This window comes from Pteronotus mesoamericanus, unplaced genomic scaffold (genome assembly GCF_021234165.1).
Source record: "Pteronotus mesoamericanus isolate MK-2021 breed Mesoamerican mustached bat unplaced genomic scaffold, CSHL_Meso_final contig_220, whole genome shotgun sequence".
Taxonomy (NCBI): domain Eukaryota; kingdom Metazoa; phylum Chordata; class Mammalia; order Chiroptera; family Mormoopidae; genus Pteronotus; species Pteronotus mesoamericanus.
The window spans coordinates 6,070,842-6,095,257 of NW_026555091.1; the positions used below are offsets into that span (position 1 = coordinate 6,070,842).

Here is a 24,416-nt window from a genome sequence, read left to right on the forward strand (position 1 = left end):
GCTTTACTACTTATTAGCTCTGTGACCCCAGGTAAATGACTTCCTTTTTTTTTCTGGGCTTTCATTTCCCTATGAGGATGATACAAAGAAAAGGTCTTAGAGCATTGGCTGGGTCATAGCAACATTCAAGTAATGTTAGTTTCTATTCTAGCAGCCACTGAGAGTGATTCACTGCTCTGTAGCTAATATATTTAATTATTAAACCCCCTGAAATGGTTGTTGATATTGCTCAAATATGGGTTGTACTTTTCAAAGAGCAACCACGGCCCCACCTAACTGGCTTCCCTTTTTACCTTCTGTAACTTTTCCCACTTTCTCTCTTCGTATTCCCCCCCATGTTTCCCAGCATTCCCAGCATCCTGCCACTTCCTGCCTATTTCTTCTTCCTATCCTCATCCCAGGCCATTCACTTTCAGAACTTCCTAAAACTTGCATCTCAAACCCCCACCCAGGCAACTTGCGTCCCCTCTGACTGTTTGTGCAGGTTGAGCTCCCTGCATTCATATGGACGCCCACGTCCTCATCTTCTCTGGTGCCAGTGGACACGGTGTTTTGGTCTCTGGCAGGCACTGTGAATCGCATCTTACATACCCATTGCCCTCGCTGGCTTGCGAATAGGAATCCAGCATCATTCATGGCAGTTCTACGGTGAGCCCCAGGTAAAATGTTTACATTCCCCGCCTCCCTTGCAGCTAGGGAGAGCTGGGCCTGCAGCTCTGGCCAATGAGGCACAGTGCTGTCTGTTCAGGACTTCAGGAAAGCTTTCACTGTTACTAATAAAGGAGGGAGATGTATCTGTTATTGCCCCTGCTTTTTCTGTTTAAAACTTTTCTTTCTTATAATGTGTCTGAAATGACAACAGTCACCTTGTGCCCACAGAACAACACTTGGGGGGTTGGGAGAGGAACCAACTCCACTGGAGATGGTGTCATAGAAACAGAGAAAGAGCCCAGGTTCCTGTTGGCATCTCTGGGCAGCTGGACCTGCATCGGCAGCCACCTTCTGCAGCCGCACACTGATAAATCTACCAATTCCACAGGATTCCCGTGGCCCCCCCACCCCCGCCACCTGAGGGGAAAACCGTGTTCTATTCAGCTCCAGAGTTAATCATTTTAGAAGCAGATAATACTCAACATTTACTTCCGCTGCACACCCCATCCACAGATTCCAGCGTGGGCTTACTTGACCCATCAACCTGACCCACCATGGGGTTGCCGGTACTCTGCCTTCTGCCAGAGGCTCGGCACCGGTGTCCTCAAAGTCCCAGCGTCACCGCTCTTCTGGAGTGGGCTGTCCCGGGGACGCTGCCGGCTTCACCATCGCTCACTCTCTGCTGTAAATCACTTCCCCTTCTACTCGCCTTTTTATGTGAAGTCCTTGTTTTAAGCCCAAGTCTTCCACTGGACTGTCTGTTTACAGAAACAGGCTTCTCTTGGTGCCCCACTGTGACTCCTGCCGGGGACTCTGTCTAGAGGCTGGCACTGGGCCGTCCTTGAGCAGGCCTCAGGGCCACCAGCAGAACTGCCCGCCCAGCTCCTGAGCACCCCCGTACCCCCGCTTTCCTTGTCGGGTTCCCAGGTCTACCCACCCTGCCCCCCACCTCCGGACACGCAGCGTGGGCAAGCCGCGCCTCGGCCGTGATCCGAGATGCCTGTGAGGTCTGCGCCTGTGCTTCCCTCTGTCCATGCTGTGCCCGCTGCTTGTCCCGGCAGCTGACCCCCAGGTCCCGCAGCAGGTCTGACCTGCCCGGTGGGTCTAGTGCCCATCCTACGGGCCTTGTCTCATGACCGGGAAACAGCCACACCTCAGCCACAAATCCTTGGTGCCTGGATAACAGTTCTAGTCACTTGGGATTTGGGATTTGTCCTCTTAACAGTGTCCTTGAATCCCTGGGGTTAGTGAGGTCTCCATTTTAAATGGAAGAAAATGAACTCAGAGGGTACTTATGAACACATAATAGGCTCGTAAGAGCTGTCGAATGACTGGGTAGTGAACTGTGAAGGCCAAGGACGCCCCCAGGCCAGACCAACGGCCGTGCTTCCTCTTCCCAGCACATCCCCGAAGGCTCCCGGGCGCTTGGTCTGGTGGTACTGCGTGGGGGCGGGGGGGGGCGCGTCTTTCACCCCCTCAGCGCTGTTGTGGTTCGTGGCCAGGGCTGCAGGAAAAAAGTTATCTTGGTGTTTAAGCCGGTAATTCCAAACGTGACACAAAGGACCAGGACACCACTGACAGCGGCAGACAGGAAAGGGCTCCGTGTAAAATGCGCCCGGCGCAGCCTCCCGCAGCCCCCTCGGCGGCTCGGGGTTCCACCGCGGGTCCGGGCCACCGGCCCTTCCGTGGCTCATTTTGTTGCCTGGGTTCCTGGGGCTGCGAAGCTAAGCCTCTTTGGCCTTCTTTTGCTTCTTCATCTTCTTTGTTTTTAAAGCTGGGATGAGAAAGACAAACATTTTCATCTTCTCCTTGCTATTCTTAATGGAATGTCAACATTTTGGGGGACCTATTTGACATGATGACCGGTCAGTGAAAAAGTGCTGGAACATGAGAAAAGATGGCACCAAACATTGGCACATTGCCATCTGGATACAAAAAAGGTAAAATAAAATAAAGGGGGGGGGCTTGTTCAGGCCCCGTTCACGGAGAAAGATGGGCGCAGGCCGTCCCTGCGGGGGCTCGAGTCAGCCGTCCTGGTTCGCGGCCAGCTCCGTGGAGGCGCAAGGTCCGCGCCCCTGAGCGGTGGCTGTGGGTGCTGTCATTTGGGACATGCAGCTCATTTCATAAGCAGCAAATGCTCCTCTACTGCTTTTCTTTTTCTTTGATTGGAAGTTTGGTTATTTTACCACATGTGTGTTTATGGTTCATCTTTTGTAAATTGCCTGTTTACCTGCCTATTAACATATTTCCTCCCTTCCTTTCCAATACATATTCCTCTTTTTTTTAAATATGCCTTTTTTTCTTTAAGATTTTGTTTATGTTTTTCTAAAGAGAGGGGAAGGGAGGGAGAAAGGGAGGGAGAGAAACATCCATGTGTGGTTGCCTCCCATGTGCCCCCCACTGGGGACCTGGCCTGCAACCCAGGCATGTGCCCTGACTGGGAATCGAACTGGCGACCCTTTGGTTCGCAGGCCGGTGCTCAGTCCACTGAGCCACACCAGCCAGGTTTCCAATACTTATCCCTCTTAATAGTGTCTTGTTATTTTTTCCAAGCAATTCAGATGAATTCTTTGAAATGATATTAACATTGTCATATCTGATGCAAATGATTTTTTTCATCTGTTTGCTCTTTTATCTTGGCTACATTTTTCTTTGACTTACATAGGTTTTGAAATGCAATACAGTGAATTCTGCCAGCTTTTTAAATACATTCTTAAGCTTAGAATGTTGCCTTACCAAACAGAATAAAAAGCAGAGAGAGGTGGAGAAGGAGAATCATCTGAAGCTGGCAGATACCCTGTTCTCCTCGTCCTGATTTCCGCTGCCATCCTCCCTGTTGGATGAACCAGGTCAAAGGTCACAGGCAGATTCCCATCCCCCACTGGTCCACCCGCCTTCCTCACTGGAGGAAGATGAGGTGGGATCAATTCCTGCGTGGAGAGCTGCATCCTGAGGAAGAGAGTCCCCCTCCCCCTGGGTTAGGAACAAGGGTGCGGGGACGTTGTGGAGGGTGAGGCCAGAGACGGCGCGTCCAGGGAAGGAAGGAACCGTGGGTTTACCCGAAGACCCCCTGCCAGGTTTCTGAGTCAGGGGCCTAAGCTTGCTCAGCGCTCGCCGCCACGTAGTCACCCAGTTTTCCCTTCTTGGAGGTAAACGACCCGCGACTATTGTTCATTCCCAGCTGAGTCACACCAAGACCCGTGTGTGCTTTTCCTCAAGTGAGAAAAGTCACGTTACTGACACACAAGGAGCCTGCGCACTGGTGACGCTCGCTGAGTTCCTTTCAGATCCCTGTCTAGAAGGTGCTCCTGGCTGCTGAGCACCGCAGCTAAAAACCACAGGGGAGTCCGCCCCGTAAACCTCCTGCCGATCACTCACCGGGTGCCTGGCTCCTGCCGACACTCGGCTCCGGGCGGTGGGGGGATTTCGGGGGCGCCCAGGCACCCGCCCTTCCCAGTCATCTGCCGCAAGCCAGCGGCCTTGACGTGGACACTGGGCCGCGAGCTCAGCCTGTGCTTCCCAGCAACTCCAGGTCCGCTCGGTCCTGCAAAGGACGGAAACGCAGGCCAGAGGAGTGAACCGGGGGAGAGAGGACCTGACTGTTGTAGACTTGTGTCTCAACCTCCTGCCATGCAGTGCGGCCACTGCGCACACAGGTCTCTATAGCCACCGCTCAAAGCCAGGTTCCCTGCACTGTCCCCAGCCCCAAGCCATTTCCACCCCAGAGGCAACTAGTCTCAGCTTTAGAAGTTATTACCTGACGTTTACCTTTCTCTCTCAACGAAAAGTAGCTTCAATTGCTACTTTTTGAAAGACATCATAAAAGACACGCCCCTACCGGGGACCGAACTCGCAACGCAGGCAGGTGCCCTGACTGAGAATCGAACTAGCAACCTTTCGCTTTGCGGGATGATGCGCAACCCACTGAGCCTCACTGGTCAGGGCTTAATTGCACTTTAAATTTTAGGCATTATCTCTTGCCATCCCTACATGGAAGACGGGAATTGATTCTCCACACACATTTCTTCTAACGCCCATCCTTTCAATATAATTGCCTTATAATCGGGGTTACCTCAATTATGTTATACCTTCCCATACCTGTGAAATGTTTGCTGTAGCTGATCCCCCAGACGACTGTAATTACACTTACTTCCTTGTGTAGACCTGCTTTATTCTCTCTGGAGTTAGCGTTTACTCTCGTCACTTGTATGGCTGTCGTGTCCACCCGTCAGCTTTCTTACTGAAGCCTAGTTTCCTTCTGGTGAGTTCAGACACACGCACTTCGTCAGCTTCGGCTTCTCTGGGCCAGTTCGCCGGCAGGCTGGCCTTCTGGGTTTCTGGCTCCTTCACCGCTTGCCCATGACGGGGTGACCCCGGCAGAGGTGAGCTTGGGCTCAGGATGTGGGCGGTTTTCTAGTGGTCTGTGCAGAGAGCGCATCTCCGGCGCCTTCGTAGCGATTTGTTTCTCCGGTACTTCCCATAGGGGTAGCTAAGTTCTAATGCCTGTTACTTTGCTGTTTTCTCATCTCTCCTTTTCATTTCCGTTAGACGCGTATCAGTTTCCTTAGCACAAGATTTTGCAAAACACCTAATAGGCTATTAACACTTTCTCAAACTTCGGGCAAGGCAGCAATATTTTCTTCCCACGTAGGGAAAAACACCGCATCAATATCCACATCCAATTTTGGAGAAATGTTGCTGGTGGCCCTAAAGTGGGTACAACACTTCTGGGAAATAATCTGTAAATATGCAAGAGAACAACAAAAAATCATCATTCCTTCGCCTTTGCAATTTTAGCCTAGGAATCCATTTTAAGGAAATAAACCAAAACATGGAAAAAGCTGTAGGTAAGAACAGTCACCATGGTACTGAACTAGTGAAAAAATGAAAACAATATAATGTCCGTCAATAGGGGAGTGGCTAAAATGTGGAACACACCCTTACTTTCTGCATACAGGTGACAACGTGAAAGGAAACACTGTAACAGTAAACAAAAAATAAGGGGAGAGCGTCCGGGGGCCCTGAGACCTGAAAGGTACGTGCTGAGGACTGAGACCGCCTGCCGCCTCCAGCGCCCGCGCGCGTGAGCAAGACCCCCCGGGAGCCTCGCGGCCAAACCTCTCCTCTGGTCACAGCAGGTACTTCTGCCCCGACCCTTTGGAACGCCAACGAAAGCATCAATGAACGGTCTGTCCTAAGGTTCTTTGAAGCCCTCACTTCAAAACCCCTGCCTTGCTGTTTCTACGCAGCCCAGTTACGGCACGGCCTTGACCCAGGGATGTCATTACAAGGCCTCCCTTAAACAGAACCCTCCCATTTCAATGGAGTCCGGTCGTCCCTCCCCCTCTGGGGGATGCTGCCAACGCTGTGTTGAGGGGTGTCCTCCCTACTTCAGGGAGCAGCGAGCTCACCTCTGCTAGCAACAGACTGTTGCGACATTGGGGATCCAGCACTCAACAACATAGGAAAACGACGCAATATGTGGACGCAGATAGAAACCACAGACAGTAGTTACGCTAGGGAATTGGTATCCTGCCAACTTTTCCAGCCTGTTGTATGGTATCCTCACGTGAGGAGGGCAAGGTTCTATCTCGATCGATAACTAAGAATCTATTTCAGTACGAACGACCTCTGAATGGCAGAGGTTCAAGTGAAGGCAGAACCCTGCGACTTGTTGTTCTCGTTGTTCTTGTTTTTTGTTGAACAATCAATAACCATCCAGAGAGAAGATTACTTAGCCAGCAAGCTATTCATATTGTAACTATGCTTGTAGACTCCAAATGCAGATGAGCACACTGGTAGTGAAAGTGACCCAGAAATGCTCTGAAGTCGCGTAGTGGATCGGGAGGACATTGACGATGGTGTTTGGGTGGGTTTGGTATTTAATGGGACAGAGGCTTTAGACAGTGGCTTGCGTAGCACTGAGTCACATGCGTGTCATAGGCCTACCCTAGCAGAAGAGCATCGCACCAAAGTAAAAGCCAGGCTTCAGGAGCAGAAACTTGGTAGTCAGTGTGTTGAGCAGCATCTCTCAAATATCGTTGCTGCAGTTGGCAGTGAATCTGCAGCAGACTTGGGTGGTTTGACTTGTTCATTTGGTTCTGGTTTGACCGATTTATGGCCAGCCTCCTGGTGAATGTTACCTTCCCTACTGATACTAACCCACACTATTACCTTTCAACCTTTGTTCTTACAGCAGAAATAAGCTTTGCGGGTAGAGAAAGTAAATCAACCAAGGCATAGCAACAACCAAACACGATCAACAAAGAAGTCTGAACGTTTCTCTGTGATAGAATCAAGAGATTTATACAGTTTCGGTTCCAGGTAAAGACGCACCAATGACAGGGAGGACAGAAATGCCAAGATTAATCAGGTAATTTTATTTAATATTTACCCCTCAGCAGCAACCAATAGGAACGTCTGAGCTCACAGAATCTCTTGAAGTGTCCTGCTTTGTAGCTGCTTCAGAAATACACGCACATGATCAACTGTTCATTGCAAAAGTTTTTTTTTTTTTAATAAAATGGCTTCAAGAGCAAATAACACTGATTTATACTGTGCTCAAGCACTAGTCAACAAATCTATTAAATTACAGAGGAAAGGAAATCAAAGAAGCTTTGTTATCTTATGCATGTCACCTTATTTAAATGGAAGGCTTTACTTCTTTAAAACAACAGAAATGTGGCGCTTCCTATGGGTAGGTCTAGATATTGTTTAAGGAGGTGATTACAAACACAAAGTGTTATCATCCAAAGCAAAAGCTAATTCAAGAAATTTCTGACTGCAAAACTTGCAAGATACAAAGCTAAAATTTATATGTTCCTTTTCTCAATTATGAATACCTTCACTAAACATAAATATTTTTAACATATATTAATTTTTTTGACATTCAAAATTGTAAAGTCAATATGGCAGAATTATTGTTAAAAGCACATATGTACAAATATTCTTTTTCCATACATAAAGTATTTGGCATAAGTACAACAATCATACTGCATCCACAACTGTTTGCTTTTATTTTTACTGTTTTTTTTACACATAATGGTATCTCTTATTAAAATTAACCAGTTATGTACAAAAATACTTGAACATTTATTATAGAAAACCTCTAGAACCAGCCTCAACAGCGTACACCTGCTGAATGGTTTCATTACGGGGATATAAAAAAAGGTCAGTGCCGCCCAGGTCAGCTACCAACGCCGCCACGCACACAGGTAAACTGAAAGGGGCTTCCCAACAAAAGAGGGAAAATATTTAACAGCATGATTGAAAATACAGCTCAGATCTATTGTCAATTGAGTGTTACAAACAGCAAGAGAAAAAACAAAGGTACAAAATACATTACTACGTACAAGGTGCTGTGCTCCTACCCTAGGGCCGTGGGATCTGCCCCTCTATCTGCGGATCTAAGATGCGCGTTGAACAGTCAAGCTAGAACCATCTACAGCCGCCCTCCTTCCACAACAGGGCACGGGGACAGCCAAGGAGACAAGGGCCACCAGTAAGAAGGGACAGGTGCGGGGAATCTTTTATTTTGTGTGGGATCGAAGGTTAACACCCTTGCCTTTCGAAAGTCCTTTTGCCTTTTAATCATGCTAATGTATTTTCTCTAAGGTTTTTTTTTTTTTCTTCATTTACGCTATTGATTTAACACTGTCCTGCATTGATTCCTGAATTCTTGTTAATGGGACACATTAATTTGTGCCTGTTCACTACACGGATACCTGCTCTTCTTCGATGACAAATCTGGTGGAGGAAACTATCAAGTAAGGAAGCCCGAGCTTCAAGTAAACATTTCTCCTGGGGTCTGTTCCTTAATCTCTGCTCTGAAAGTAAATTGCACCTTGAAGGGAAATACAGTAGATGCCATGGTGTCTGAGTATGAAAGGGTTTACCGACCAATTCACAAAGTGGAGTTTTATGAATGCAGACAGCTTTCACGTGTCAAAGGCAACCTCGGAGGAGCATTATATCGCAAGGACAAAACAATTTCCAGTCCCATCCCGGCCACCCCTGAAGTATCTTGTCTAAATAGCCTGCTCTAACTTTTAATTCTGGGGACTCACCTCGATCCACCTGCTCGTACAAGGAGCTGGACACCTCGCCTCATTCCCAGAAGTCTTCTAAGGGAAGGACCCTTGTGTGAGGATGTGCATCGACTTAACGAGCTTTCTCAGAGTATCAAGTATTCAGTAAAAAATATACAACATTATCACACATCGTATTGTTCGACAATACTGTATTGGTCTGAACATTAGACTATGTAAAAAAAGTGAACATAAAAAGATACAAAAGAAGTCTTGATCACTATTTACCACTTTCAAAGGAGAGACGCTTTTAATGAAATTCAGCCATACTTCATGTAACATCTGGCGTTTCAGGTCAGTAACTTTTAATATTGTGCAACATTATATTAACAAGCAAGTTTTAATTCCATTCATGTAAAGACAAATCTAAGGTATTAAAGTGCCTACGCTAAATGTCTCATCATACTTCTTACTCTCCTGGAAATGGCACAGGCGCCATCGCAGGTCCACGGAACAGGGGCTCACAGCTGAGAGACCTTCCTGGGCAGGGGCCGGGGCCGCGGGCCGGGGTCAGTCCTCCTGGTGCCGTTCTCCAGGTGGCCGGGGCGCGCGGCCAGGGGCTTGGGCGGCAAGGCGGGCGGCTCGGGGGCGACGGGGATGGAGAGGCTGTGAGGTAGCGGGACGGGGCGCCGCAGAGTCCGCTCGTAGACACTGTAGGGCGGCGGCGTCTTGCTGTCCTTGCGCACGGGCTCCTCGGGCCCGCTGCAGCCCGGCGCCGGCGGCTCGGCCAGCGGGCCCTCGAAGCCCGAGGTCTCCGACGTGCTGCACCGGCTGAGCGAAGAGATGCCGCTGCTGCAGCTGCCCGACAGGACGGGGGAGTTGGAGAGCAGCGTGGGCGAGTGGTACTCCACGGGCGAGGGCGTGAAGGACTGCGTGGGGCCCTGCGCAAGGGGACAAGGGCGCAGAGGGAGGGAGGGAGGGGCGGGGGGACACAGCAGAGTCAGAGCCTGGCACGGGTGGACGCCACCCCCCCCCCGCATTCAGCGGGCGAAGCCCTAAGCCGTACCCCAGGCGGGGCCGTATTCGGAGACGGGCCTCCAGAGCGCTGGCTACTTTAACACGAGGCCTGGGGCGAGCCCTGATCTAACCTGACCTGTCACACACACCGAAGGCGCACGCACACAGAGAAGAAACCACGTTGGGACGGGGGCAAAGGTGCCTGGAGAAACCTGGCGAGACCTCCTCTTGGATGTGCAGCCTCCAGAAGAGTCAGAAAATAAATTTCATCGTTCGAGCCAGATTCCTGGCATTTCACAAAGAGCTGGGAGGTCAAGCCACGATGGCGCGGTCTCTCTGGGTCTTTTATCAGGGCCTGTTCCCTCCGATGGGTCACGGACTCTTCACTCGGCCGCACTCCCCACCAGACCACAAGGCACCCCATGCACCCGGTGGTCCTCCCGCGAGCATCTGCACCGCAACGACTTTGTTCAGCCACCGTTTTCTAAATGGACGCGACTACAGGCCCTTTTCCCCTTCATCACAGAATGGCCTATAAATCTACTGTTCTAGGGAACATACCATATTTTGCCGTGTATAAAGCGCACATTTTTTGCCCAAATTTTTGAGGGAAAAATAAGGATGCATGTTATACCTGGGTAGTACTAATTCCCTAGCTATATAAATGTTTCTCTTTTATTTATGCTTATGTGTTCAAAGTGTAATTCTGGAAAGCAATAGCAAGATCTGTATGCAAAATAATACCCTGGAATACGAGAATCAGTTTTGTTTCTAAATGTAAAAAACTAATAGAATTAAAAAATTAAAATGAAAGATTTCTTTCCCCCTGAAAGTTTAGGCCAAAAATTAAAAGATCCCCCCGCCTCCGACGCCCTGAAAGTTTGGGCCAAAAATGTGACCGTGCATTATACACGGCAAAATACAGTACTTAGAATAATGTGTTCCTGGCCTAACCTTACCTTGGTCTGTCTTTGTAAACAAAATGTCAGTAGACACAAATCCTTGCAGTTAGTAGGAGCCTAAAGTTAAGCCTGGTCAATTTAGAGACCCTAATTCACTACCGTTTTTGTCAAAAAATTAGACTCCAAGTTCAACAGGAGGCTGCAAGCTCAGACTTCTCCTCAGGGTTAACTCCACCGTCCACTCGCTGAAAAAAGCGGCCTCAGTATAAGGCAGCCAACGGCACTCTAACCACGAGGAGCCAGAAACGCGTAGCAGAGCGGGCTCACCTGTGGCCGGGGCCACACGCAAGCGTCCGGTCCGCTGGCCCTCCTGACCCCACCGTGAGGACGTGGCCGCAGGAAGGGTGGCCGGTGAGAACGCACGCAGGCCTGCTACGGAGTCGGACTCTTGGCAGCCCCTTAAACACTGGCATCGCCTTAGCACTCGTTACTTTGAAGAGCCCATCTCTAAGGCCGATCGCGTTATGGCTCTGCTGCAAAGCCACGCGGAATGACGCAGGCATCCATCCCAGAGCTCCACGTGGGGGCCCGAGGCTGGTGCGGGCGAGCGGAAAGCTGGGGCAACGCTGGGGCCACGTCACCATCCCTCTGGGCACCCGAGGACGGAGGTCTCCAGCTGTGAGGCAAACCCAGCCCCAGGGACTTGCTCACTGAGGGCTGCGGTGCAGAGCAAGACCAGCAAGCACCTTGCGCTCGCCAGCAAGCACGTAAGTCAGAAGCGCTGGCTGTGCAGGTGCAATCACGTGCCTTTGCCATTTCTCCATCTTTTTGGTTTTGTTTTTCAGATTCCCTCTTTCTAGAGCAGTGGCTGCACCAGGCGGCGCACGACCCGCCCCGGTGTGTGCGCAGGAGCCAGGGCGTCTTTCTCTCTCGTGTTGGCCAGAGCTCTCTCACTGACGACAAGGACAGGGGGCGCGGGGGCCCTCCCTTCGAGCTCACACTGGCCCCTGGCGCTGCGGCGGCCCTGAACGGCGCCGTCTGCGGGGACTGGCCTGCCGGCGGCCAGCCTGACTCGCGTTGGAAGACGACGGCCTCCCTCCGTCGGGGAGCCTGCCTGTCCGGAGGCGTGAAACAGCCCGCACCTACCGAGCCCAGCGAACGTCTGATCGCTAACGCTTTCCTGGGGGTTCCCTGGACCTTTCAAAATTCCTTGCACTGCCTAGTTTTCACGGTCAGGGATGCAGCTCCAATGGCAAAGAGAAGAAACTGGGTTTGGCTTTGTCAACATGGGTGAGACGGAGGATGGAGGCGAGAGGCGCAGGATCACGGCGCATCTGACCGTGAAGGACAATGTGAGGCTGTGTGCGCGTGTGCGCGCGTGCGTTTCGTGTCCCTTAAACCGAAAGGCCAGACCGACATGTCCTCGGAGACAACACTGGGCCCCTGTTTCTTCCCTGTTTTGGGGTGCACCTCCGCCGGTCTGCACATTCTCACTGGCTCCCTTTGCAGGATAATCTGAACACGGGCGGATCTGAAATCTGCGTCTGGGGAGCAGGGTCCACGCAGGGCCTCCCCGCCCCCTCTTTGCCTGCCCTCGCCTGGTCTGTGCGAGCACAAGCACCTCGCTAATGTGGGGGGGCCGTGTGAAGGGGAAAAGCAGCTGGGCAGGGCCAGCCTCCGGCCCTGGCGGGGTAAGAGCCCTACCTTCATGGGAGACCGCCCGGCGGGCGAGGGGGACACCGACGTCGTCTGCCTCGCTGGCGAAGCTGTGGGGAGAGAGGGCGTTTCAGATCGGAAGAGCCAGGCGGCGGGCCGTCTGCAAAAGCCCCTGTGCATGCGTGTGTGCGTGTGGCCCACACAGGTGACCCGGCGCACAGGGCCCTGGGGGAGGGCGCTGAGGGCGGGACGAAGGGCGCCCACCCTGAGGACGGTGGCGCTGGGACTGGGACAGCGAGTGGAGAGCCACTCCGTCTCCCAAAGCGACAGGGCCCCAAATGGGCCGACGTCCCTGCCACGTCTCCAAAGTCCAGATGCTCCTGAGCTGCTTCCTGTTTCAGGAGCTGCTGGGAGGTGCGGGGCACCCGGGAGCCGCCTTGGCATCAGCTGCTGACTGCAGCCCCAGCGAGACCCCGCGGGGGCTCGGCGAGGTCAGGGAGCCGCCCCGGGCCTGCGGAGGGGGCCAGGAGGACACCCTACACGCTCTGCCTGTGGAGCTGGGGGGGCACAGGCCCCTTTCGACTCCTCTTAACAGGGGCTGGGCCGAGAGAGAGGACGCTGTCAACGCCTGGGCAGCTGGCCTGGCGCTCCCCTCGGACACCCTTCGCCTGCCGTGCTCCGAGGGGCTCGCGAGCCGGAGGGGTCAGTCAGGACAAGCTACTTTACCCAAGTGATTGTTCGGTCGCGTCAGGCACCCACCGGCCTGCGTGGGCCTGGGAGGGACAGGCGGGGAGAGCAGCTTGCCGCCCTCCGCCCCGCTCCGGGCCTCCTTCCCGCTGTCCAGGCTCCAGCTGCTGGGGGTGGGGTTCACAGCTGCGGAGGGAGAGCACAGCTGAGAGACACACTGGGGCGACAGGGGGGCCCGCGCCGCCTGGTCGCCTGGATCGGAAAGCACAACTGGATTAAAAACCAAAACGAAACGGGAACGCCCCTGAACACTGAGCCTTTATGCGGCTGCCTCCCTGCCGGTCAGAGCGGACGCTGAATTAGGTGACGCTGAGTCTGCTGCGTGAGCCACAGGCACACGGCTCTCTACCCACACGGCTCTCTACCCGCGGCCTGTGCGCCGGCGCTCGCTGAGGACGACCAATGTGTTCGGATGCTAGACAACAGGTGAGAGACGCTGCCCCTCAACTATTTTAAAACTTGGCTTGTGGTGGAAATTTCTGGACACGTGGCACTCAAAAGGGGAGGAGGTGGTGACAAGTTAATATTCCCACTGTCGGGCAGAATTACGGGGAAGGGATAGCCACACCCCACAGTCCTGCTGGCCAGCTCGGAAAAGGACCCTCGTTGCTGAAAATAATGTGTCCTACTGAAGTATGTCCTAAAAAAATAATTTAAAATGCGGACAGCAACATTTCTGTCTCGTAATTTGCGTGTTGCGTGCTTCAGAAAGAGACAGAAATACAGCGCAGCCCTGCCAGGGAGCCCGCAGTCCGGCACAAGGCTATAAATAGCTGCTACGCGCCAGGTTTGCAGCTCAAGGCTTAGCGTTCCCCTGCTCCCTGGGCAGACACTGCCATCTGGTGGACACGTCTAGGGTTTCAACATCTTGCCACCACATTACAGCGTTCGTTTAACGGGATGAAATTACCACTCTCAAAAATACTTCTTCTCAGTTCCTTTTAAGTTCCTAAATTCTGTAGACAAAGAACAATGTTTGACTTGTCACATCAAAGCAAAATTTGTGTCTTAAAATAACATGGGCTACGAGCTCTCCAATTTTGATCTCCCAAGGAAAGTTTGAATGTTAATGGATTGGTCTTTCTCAAATGACAATATAGTCTAGTTCTTAATGAGGGCAATTAAATCGCACTTTACGCGGCCATTTCACGAGTGACTCCCGATTCATCCGCTGGGATCCGTGAGGCCTGACTCGGAGACAGGCCAGTGGGTGACTGACTAACCCACCCCGCCGCTCCTCAGAAGGAAGTCCTCTGCTGAGCCGCAGGGACTAACGCTAATCAGCCGTTCCCTGCAAGGCCTGTGTGTGTTTCTCCTCTTCTCCGTGACCTTGAGGCGGGCACGCTCCCTCGTGCATGGCACCGCCATCCTTTAGGAGCATCCGAGTCACCACGGACAGCAGAGGAGCTGGCGGAGGGGCTGCGAGGCCAGCAGGGGACCAGCGGCTCCTCGGGAACAGCGCTGTACTCGGTGCGCACAGGCGCAGCGGCGCCTGCATCCCTGCCTCAGGAAGCCCGGGGGCGGCCCCGGGGGCCCCATGATGACAGCCGAGGCTGGTGAGCAGAGGGGCCCCGGCCTGCTCGGGCTCCGCTGCGGAACCCGGAGAACACCGCCTCGAATGACGGCTTCCACTAACGCCCTAGAGGGCGAGTGTGTCACGAACGTCGAAGGGACGGCCTCCCCCCAGACACACGGGAGCCCCCGGGGCTGCAAGGGGCTGGCTCCCTACCTTTCTCCGGCGTGGACAGGTTCGGGTCGCTGCGTGGCAGGGCCCCGTCTCCAATGTGGTTGAACAGCAGCCTCTGGAAAAGGCACAAGAACCCGTTTTTACGGCACCGTATGCCGGAGGCCTTCGAGAAAATGAGAGGATTATCTCAGCACTGAAACCTTCGTTCAAAATAATTTTTGTACGGTTGCTGAGGCTCCTAGAAACAAATAATTTAATCATATTTCAGGGGAAAATGGAAGAGCCTTAGATTTTGAGAAAGGAAACACATTTCCGAAGCTCATCTTAGCTTTTAAATAAAAATGGTAGGTAACTTTTCATAATAAAGGGTAGGGAAAAATAAGCTGTAAGTGGCAGCTAGCCTGTGGTGCAAAGTGCAGTCTGAACGCCAGGAAGAATTAAAGGGAAATATGGGCTCAAACTGTCCAGGGAAGGCCCTGCACAGTCTAAACCCTGGGTTAGGTTAAAACATGAAGCAGTCAGTATTCTCCAACTTTTAAGCCAAAAGAAATCACCCATTTTACTTGGTTCTACCTAATAGAACACACACAAGTCCTTCAAAGTAGATGCACCATAGCGACGTGTATTATCGAAGTTTTAGCAACGTGCACATTGCTTCAAATTTACCCAGAGCTGGCAGCGTGCGCTGCCGGGAGCAGATGGGACAAACTGCGACCGTCCCCTTGCAGCATCAAGAGACAAGGAGATGGGACAGGTCAGCACGCACACAGAGCGTCTGCCGGGGGCAGCCCGGCGCAGGCCAGGAGCCCCGGGGCTTGCGGGAGGGTCGCACCGTCGGCGAAGGTAAGCGGTCGCGGGCCACCCGCTAGCCGTCACCCATCTCCAGGGCAGCCCCAGACCTCGGGACGCCGCGGGAAAACAAAGTCGCTCCCGGAGGCAGAAGGAGCCCTGGAGGCACCCAGGGGCCAAGCCTGGCCAGACCCCTCTCAGACTCGGAGGAGTGACTCCAAAGCCAAGTCCAGGGGAGCCGAGGGCCTGGTCCCTGACTCTCAGCGGGGGGGCGGAGCGGGGCGCGGGGTTCAGTGAAAGCCCAAGGCCCAGCCCCTTCTCCCTCGACGCACTGAAGGACAAAGCCAAACGGCAGGAACAGCCCTGTCTTGGGGGTCTCGGGAGGGGAGGGGCTGCAGCTCTCTGACAAGGCTCAGGCCCCAGTGGAGACCGCGGGGCGGGCCGCGCCACTGCTCACGGGCTTCCGCTCCTCCAGGGGCTGGCTCTCCGCGTTCCTGCCGCACCCAGGCCCCGTCCTTCGCCCACCGGTCACCCCTCAGTGGCAGCAACAGCCCACGCGTCTGCCCCAGAAAATGGCTCAGGCAGAAATTCCCCACAACGGGCACAGGCAGAGGCCCCGTCCCCCAGCGGGACGGGCTGTCTAACCCCGCGGGGTCCCTGCGGAGACGCCACTCTGCACTCCACCGCGGCTCTAGGGTCCCGTCCCACAGGGTTACCTGCGAAGGTTCCACAGGTGTTGGGTAGATGGCACTGCACGGTCTCTCCCTCGGGGACAGGCAAGCGTTCTCTCTGGAATGTTTGTGCTTGTCGGACAACAAGGGAGAGGCTGGGAAGTGGGGAGAGACGCTGTCAGGCTCGTCCATCGGCGGGACGCAGCCGAGCACGGGGCGGCACCCAGTTCAGGGCGCGGTGGCCACCCCGCCTGGCACTGACCTCTGGCGCTGGACGGAGCGGAACTGGTCACGTTGGGCGAAGCCGAGTGGGTGGAACTCAAGCTTGAGGTAGACGGACTTGGCTGGAAGGACAAGAAGGCATTATCACACACCGGCCAGAGCCCACGACTCGGACACGTTGGAGACAGTATCACTGATGTGGTCTGGTTTGGTTTTTTCCAAATTAGCCAAAAAAGAAAGCAAAAAGGCCATTTACAAATAGAGGAAAAACCCTCTCAGACTGGTAAGACCCGTCCGAGTTAACCAAGAACCTGAGATGTCGCCTCCTGCCAGAGGAAGGCGTCCGCCGGCCAGCTCTGTGCTGGGCGCGGGCAAGGGCCCGGCCGGGGGCGGCGTGCGGGGGCGTGAGCGCCTCGAAGAGACAGCGGCGGCGCCTTCCCATTGTTGCCGAAAACGAGTTCAAAGCCTGTGCTCGGCAGTACGGACTCGGCCTGTTTCTCAAAGACAGCAGCGAGGAAAGCTCAGCTGCCTTACTGAATTGTTATACATGCATGTGAGCAGCGTCTGAAGAAAATTTGTTGTTGCAAGAGCTACCCTGACTCTAAAATCCCTAAAAACTATTTTTTCTTTGGCCAAAAAAAACCCCTCTTTATTACAGCAACTTTCTTTGACATGTTCCTAAGTACAGAGACTTTGTAATGGACCCTAAACCATGGCTGCGTAGGGGAGAAAGGGCCACCGGGAGGGGCTCAGAGGTGGCTGTGCGGTGACGGTGACGACAGTCCTGGCCTGAAGGGCCGCGTCGCCCGGAGGGGGTCTCAGAGCGGCCCCGCCCCCGCCCGGCCCTTCGCCTGCTCGGGGCTGCGGAGCCAGCGGCAGCCCTGTGCCACCCTCTGCAGACTCGGAGGCCGATCCGAGTGCTTAAAGGTGTGCACCCGGCCAGGCCCCGCCCCCCGCCCCACCGCCGCCCCCGCCCCGGATGGAGGCCGCCGGGCAGCGCCGCAGACCTGCATGTTGAAGACTTCGTCGGAGCTCTCGGACTGGCCCGTGATGTTGCTGACTTCGGCAGAGGCTTGTGAGGACAGCGAGGAGGAGGAGTAGCGGTTGACGGCTGGGTAACTTAATGGGCTGTTTTTTGAGGGGAAAAGGGATGTTAACTCAGTCTCTGAATTGCATGTCATCCCGTGCCGGCTTGGTACAAACAAACAGGAACAGAAACACCCCTCCCGCTGGGCCGTCGCCCGCTGCCGCGATCCCACCGCACGCCTGAGCCCAGCGGTCCCTCGTGCCGCTGCGGCTTCACCAGCGGCAGACGTCCGCGCTGCCTCGCGGGCTAATTATTCCATTAAGAAATAGCAGGTTTGACAAACTGTGCCATAAAGAATGAGAGGGTCATTCCAGATCATCTTGTGGGGATGCCAAATTGTAAGATAATTACGAATATGACTTACCTACGCCGCGGAATCACCCGGGCGCCATCCGGGCTCAGAGCAGCAGGTGCCGAGCTCCTGCACACGCGAGGGCTCCCGTTGGGGAAGTGGACCGGGCTGGCCTGCGGGCAGGCAGAGAACTCCTGTGGGGCCAACGCAGAAAACCTCTCAGGAGGGCCCCTTGTGGGCAGGATAGCTTAGGAGACGTTTGCGCGTGCTCGGTATGCATGCTAAGCGTCATGACATCGTTACAAAGGGCCATTAAGGTAAGTCTCAGCATTATTACGCTCTCCCGCGCTTCCTTTTCCGTTTTCATAGATGCTGAGCACGGCACAAAGAAGACAATGCAATCTGAACGTGCAGATAGAATGGTAAGATGGTGCAGTTGGGTAGGAGAACCGAGAGATGTCGCTGTGGAGCGCGGCCCCGCCGTGCACGCACCTGTATCCCTAGGCTCGACTTCATCACGAAGAACTGGTCGACCAGCTTCTTGTGAAGGGGCCTCATGTCCTGAGGCACAAACTTCTCGTGCACGGCCAAACCAAACTCCAAAATCTGCGCCTTGGTAACGACAGAAGGGGAGAGGCCACGTGAGAGGATACCTCCGCCGCCGAGCACCCGCTCAGAGCCCAGCACGGTCGCATGCGTCCGGCACACACCATCGCTGACCCCTCGCTCCCCGACAGCACCAAGCCCGGCATCCCAGGGGACGGCGCTGAGGGTCAGAGGGCTCCCGCCCGCGCGGGGGCACAGATGGCGCTTGAACGGGGAGGCGTCCCTGACGCCCAGGATCTGCTGTTCCCACTGCCCGTGTCTCCTGCCCTTGTGTCTGCGGTCTGTCCTGACAACCCTTCTCAGCAGGCAGGTGTCCCTTCGGGTCCCCCCACACTTCCCCAGGTGGGACGGGGGCCGCGCCGTTAGTAGGGCCGGGCGCTTCTCCTGGGGGGGTCTCTTCTCTGGGGGCACCCCTTTCCCCGCTGCTCCCCTCTCACCCACTGGGCTCCTCTGTGCCCGTTCACCCCATCCACCCCTCCCCGAGATTGTCCAAATCTGTCAAGGAGAAGAGAAATGCACCGGACTCCTAGGCCAGTGGCTATGCCTCTTGTTTTTGTTGACAATGTTACTCTTGTTCACCTACAATGCAGCGAGAAGCTGCTCCTGATCTAGAGCGAGGTCTCTGCTGGGAGGACCCCGGCAAGAGAGGCACAGAGGCCCCCCGTTTCCCCCGCTCCCCTCTCTGCGGCCCCGGCCCCCGGGCTGCGCGGCTGCGGCCCCCTGAAAGCTGTCCAGAGGAGGGGTTCCTCACTCCTTGCTCCACAGCTCGCGGACGTTCGATACGGCAAGGGGACGCGGGACTGACCGTGGGTGGACAGAGCCTCCAGCACCCTTCCTCAGGGCCACCTGTGGCAACTCCCCGCCACACCAGCATGTTAGCGCCGAGGTAAAAAAAAGCCGAGATAAACGTCGGGCGCTTCGGGGGGGCGGTTTGAGTGGCGCACCCATCTCGGGCGCGGGTGCCCCATCCCTGGGATGAACAGGTCGCGGGAGGGGAGCCTCCGTGGGGGACCCTCCAGCCTCCATGGCTTCCAACACCTGCTATCAGGCGACATCCCTTTCGTCCTGGCAATGCTGTGGGTTGTGTTCCCTGTGAGTAGACTGCGGGGCGGGGCGGGGGTCGACAGGGGTACCCCGGAATCAGGGCCACAGCCCGTGCGGGGCCCGGGTGGCCTGCCGGCCGCGCGGCCAGGCTTTCTGCCTCCTCCCCCGTCCCTGGGGTGGGCCATCCAGGGAGCTCTGTGGCCGGGGGCTCTGCGGACGGAGCCAGCAGCCCATGGGGGACCGGCAAGCACAGGTGTGTTGAGGACCGCCACGCCTGGGCCGAGGGGCCCTCTCAGGGACCTCCGTCGGGCAGGCCGTCCTCAGGTCCCCCGGACGGTGTATCCGGAGCAGCTCGCGGGGCCCCGAGCCGGCCGTGCCGGGCCAGCCCGCCCCTCCCCTGCGGCCACGGCCGTGACGAGACTCGCCAGGGCAGGTGCTTGGAGAGCGGACGCGCCCTAGCCCAGGCCCTTCCACGGGGCCGTGGGCGCCGTCCGGGGATGGGGAGGCAGCGCGGGGCCCCTGATTTCATTTTCCTTGAGAGGCTTCGTGGCCCTGTTCACTTTGATTCTGGAGAAAGAATTCAGCCAGACCGATACGGCAGGCAGGGCAAGGAAAGCCACTCGCAAGAAACTCTGCTCAGGCTAAAGACAGATTCTCAAAAACCAGCCAAGTCTGAAGTCATTCCATGATCCTTAGACTGGGAACCTGCATGACTCACTCCCAGTGCCTTCCTCACCCCGAGGGCCACGTGGAGAACTCACCTTGTTCTCTCTCCTTGCAGGTCAGTTTCCGGTAACTCATTTCTCTGTTCCAGAAGCTGTAAACTCACCCCCTTCTATCCCCTGACCCTCGTCCATGGTCGTTTTCCTGTGCCCAGAATTAAGATCCGGGGACTAAGCTCACAGAGCATCAAACATGGGCCCAAACCCAATAAAACCTCATCATTTCCTAACCCAAAAGGGCATGCTTTGGTGGTGGCGGTGGTGCCTGCTGGTTTATTAACCTGGCGCTATCGAGTGGGAAGAGACGCTTTGGGCACGTTTTAGCGCACGCACTGGGTTTCCATGGGTGTGAAATATCTTATTTCCTGTTTGGCCCAGCTTCCTGAGCATCACGTCACCTGCAGCACAAAGCTTTTCCAACCATTTCCAGGCCAAAAGCTGTCAGATGACTCACCCCAGAGCTTTATACTTGACGGAACAAAATAAAAACAAACTGACTCTCTAGAGTAGAAAATGATGACATTGTATATAGTTTTGTTCAATCTCTAGGCTTAGTCTGCAATACATGATACTGCTTTTAAGCAAAGTCTACTGACCGTCCACTTCCTGACTAGGCCATTTAAGTAAGACGCTCATTTATTCAGTCACTTATTTTGAGCCCTAAATTTTGAGTGAAAAGCCAGCATCAAGCTTACAGCAAGTCTCCAGGGACAGGACATTCAAAGAATGTTCCAAGCAACCTGAGAAATTGTTTGTTTTAAGGGGCTCCTTGTTCTTCCATTTAGTCTTGCATCAAAGTGGGGAAGAAGAGCGGAAATGAGCGATTCGGAAGGCGCGGCAGGCAAATCTGTACCCCTGGACAACCGCCCACCAGTGCGGAAAGCCACGCACACGGGTCTCCGGAGAAGCGCGTCCCCGCCCGCACGGTGGCGCGAGCAGGCGAAGGGCCGCCACCCTTACCTGGTCCAGCATCAGCGCCCTCAGCCGCGCGATTTTCTCCCCGTCTTCCGGGTGACTCAAGATATAGTCTTTGACGAAGAAGGCCTAGCGAGAGAAGGCATGATCAGTTTACCTCAGGGGAGTTGCCAAGGGCAGGAAAGCCACGGTTGTTTTCATAAACCCGGCATCTTTAGAGAGATGACACCGCTGTAAACCATGTTTGGGTGGCAGATGGAGAGCATCCTTGTGTGGGCAGCTGGTTGGACCGGGAGCATAAGGCAGATCGAAGGTTGTGTAAGTATTTTGGTAAAACCAACAGCAAATCCAGGTGAATAAGCTGCGTGGCATTACATTCCTAAATAATTAGGAACCTTACCTTATGATTCAGTATGACCGATGTGGTGGCTTTGGCATCCAAGGTACCATGCCCTCCGGTTTAAAAGTAAGAGGGCCAATAAGCCGCCCACTGAAAGGATCCTGCGGCCAGGATCGGACTTTGCTGCGCCCACGCACGCCTGGGCTCAGGGCAGTGGCTTTAGGTAGACACTTGCTAAGCAACACCCTCGCTATTTTTATTCCTCCAGGTGCGGTGCGCACACAGTTACCCTCAAAATACCACATGTGAGAAATGGAGCATCACAAGTGACGATGTGCTCCCCTTCACGGCGGCCTCCGCGAGTGCCCAGGAATGAGCACGCTCGCGTGTGCGCGTGTTCGGAAACAGAGCTTTCTGAAACCCTAGGAGACCACCTCTTCCCCCGCAACACCGCGCCCTCACCTCCTGATAGCGGGAAACCCCGCCGTTCACGGCGGCGTCGATCACCCCGTTCAGGCACATGGTCAGGGGGTTGATGTTCTGCATCTGCCGGGTCTGACACTGAGCGATCAGCGTCTTCAGCTGCTGATTCTTGTTCTCCAACACTTCGATGGCGTTTTCCAGAGGGCTCACTTCCACCTGCGAGGCCGAGGGGCACACACGGAGCCTGGATTTCACGATGCTCAGGAGGACCAAGGGGGTCATCCGGGTTCTGAATTACCTGTGCACGCCCCCCCCCGCCCCCCGCCCGCAGTCAGTCTCTGTACCGGGGCCGTCCCGCGGGACAGAAAAGGATGTTCCTTCCTGAGGTCTGGAAAGGGACGGCAATGAGAGCCATTGCTCGTAATGCAGTGTGGGGCGTCGGGAACCCCTAACTATCCGTCAGCACTGCAACAGTCGATGGAATCCTTGGAAGAAAAAAGTCAGCTCATGACTTTGGAAACTTGTCTGTCTTTCCTTCACCTTTCTGGATGCTTGTTTAATGCAACGCACCACGGGGGACACAAAGATGCATTGACAGACGCTCTGGTGCTAAGGCGCTTGCGGCCCCACTGGGAAGATGGGATGGGGACCCGTACGGACCACATATGCCCCTATGCCATCACCATAAGGCGGCACAGGGGGGTTCCTGGCTGGGAGTTGCAGCAAACAGGAGAACTGCGTATTCCGCAGGGCCTGTTTGTTGGAGGACAGCCAACTAGAATCATAATGACTCAAAAGGCGAGGCTCTGTGGGTGCCCCATTGTGAAAATGGGGCGTGCGCTCGTCACACGTGCGGCGGGGCGCCGCAGGCTGTCATTGACGTGCTCCTCCCAGAGAAGGTCGGCCAAGCTCTCCGCAGCGGCAAAGCGATTTGAGCTCACAATGGGCACATTTACATGTTGGTTCTTTCCATTAAGGAGACAAACGAGAGTTTTCCAAGGTTACTGAGATCATTTTAAACCGACGGAAAAGTACTAGAATATCTTGGCTGTGTCAAAATTAAGACTGCGCCTTCATCAAAAGACACTGAAGATAGAAGGAAAGAAACACCAGAAAGCAGAAGAGAATTTGCCAGAGGGAGCAAAGGAGAAAGAGGAATGGTTCAACAGATACAGAGTTTCTGTTTTGCAAGCCGAAAACTTTGCATGTGTTACAATGTCTGTGTAGTTAACACCCATGTGCTGTACACTTAAAAATGGTTAGGAGGATAAATTTTATGTTATGTATTCTTGAACTAAAAAAAAAAACAACAAATTTATGCTCACCTTTATATATTCCAATGCTACTAATATGAAAAAAAATTAAGGTAAATAAACTAAACATGGGGAAAAGATAAACAATGACTCGAGAAAAATTTACAACCTATATTGCAGGTGAATTATTGCTATTTCTCCGATGCTAAAGAAAACCATGGTCAGTGCCTCCGCAAGAGATGGGAGAACAGATATGTACGTGGAAACAGCTCATCTTCAGGAGCACTGACCAAAGGCGCCTCCGATCAGCCCCCGCAGGACCCCGTGTGGTCTGTTCTTTGGAAAGACTGAAATGACATATGACACCCTGTGTTGGAGAAGACACCAGGGCCAGGGGTGTTCCCACGAACAGCTACCCCTCCGACCAGGAGTCAACGGACGCGTGCCCCCGCCGGCCGGGGGATCACAGGTTAAACTGTGGACCCTCTGACAGCCCGGTTCACGTCCAGGGCAACGAGTCTCAGGAGACAGCCAAAGAGGCGTGCAAAGACTAGTGTGTCAAAGGCCCTCCTCAAGGGTTAGTTTCCTCTGGCCCTCCGGGCTGCGGTCTTTCCCCAGGTCTTCTTGTTCCCCAAGAAGCGGGAGTCCCTGGAGAAGGGGCTGCTGTTGATCTGGGGACCCCAGGAAGCGCGGAGGCAGCTGGGAAGAGGCCCCCCGTGCACACTCTCTGCGGAGCAGTGCCCGTGGGAGCAGCGGGGAGGGCCGGGCACCTGCCTCCTGGTCATCAGAGCTTCCAGCCAGCGGGCTGGGACTAACTGCTGGCAGGGACCGGTGCTGTCTGGGGGTGCCCTCCCGGAAGTCCCCAGCTGAAGGTTGTTGCGGTCAGTGCGCCCAGAATCCAGGGGGCAGGCGTCCCTGCAGTGCCCTGGAGAAGTCGCACACCCTCTGCCGTGTGCGCCCCGGGCTGTTCCACACTGGGAATGAGCTCCCTGCGTGAGGAGCCCCATGAGCCCACCCAGGGACCCCCGTCTGCGGTCCCACCCCGTCGGCACGGGTGTGGCAAGAAGCACCGGGGGACAGGCCTGAGGCCTCAGGTGTTCCCCTGCTTCCCTGGAGCCTCTCGACTGCCGTGAAGCTGTGGCCAAGACAGGGTGCTGTCACAAATCTAACCCACAGTGACCTCACCAGACTGGGGGATCTGATCGTAGGCTCCTAACTGCGCGGGGCAGCTGGGCGGTCACCCCAGGCAGGTAACTTCTTAGCAAAAGCCTTACCTGTGCCTCAGGCCAGCCCCACCCACTGATTCTGTGCGTCTGGGTTCTCACCCCTCTGAAATGCCTCTCTTTTGGCCCCTAAGAAGCCAGC

The 24,416-nt window shown here is 54.6% G+C and overlaps 1 protein-coding gene across 1 annotated transcript in view; it reads right to left on the reverse strand.

Annotated features, from left to right (window-relative positions):
• Nucleotides 1-7,115: 7,115 nt before the first annotated feature.
• Nucleotides 7,116-24,416, reverse strand: part of DOCK4 (dedicator of cytokinesis 4) — a 323,634-nt gene continuing 306,333 nt past the window's right edge. The window contains exons 43-53 of the mRNA XM_054571366.1: nt 21,838-22,014; nt 21,081-21,164; nt 18,241-18,360; nt 17,821-17,942; nt 17,377-17,497; nt 16,410-16,491; nt 16,193-16,302; nt 14,730-14,802; nt 13,013-13,126; nt 12,302-12,363; nt 7,116-9,619 (exon numbers count right to left, since the gene is read on the reverse strand). Of these exons, the coding sequence (XP_054427341.1) occupies nt 9,200-9,619; nt 12,302-12,363; nt 13,013-13,126; nt 14,730-14,802; nt 16,193-16,302; nt 16,410-16,491; nt 17,377-17,497; nt 17,821-17,942; nt 18,241-18,360; nt 21,081-21,164; nt 21,838-22,014 (1,485 nt within the window). The 3' untranslated portion in view covers nt 7,116-9,199. The remainder of the gene's footprint in view (nt 9,620-12,301; nt 12,364-13,012; nt 13,127-14,729; nt 14,803-16,192; nt 16,303-16,409; nt 16,492-17,376; nt 17,498-17,820; nt 17,943-18,240; nt 18,361-21,080; nt 21,165-21,837; nt 22,015-24,416) is intronic.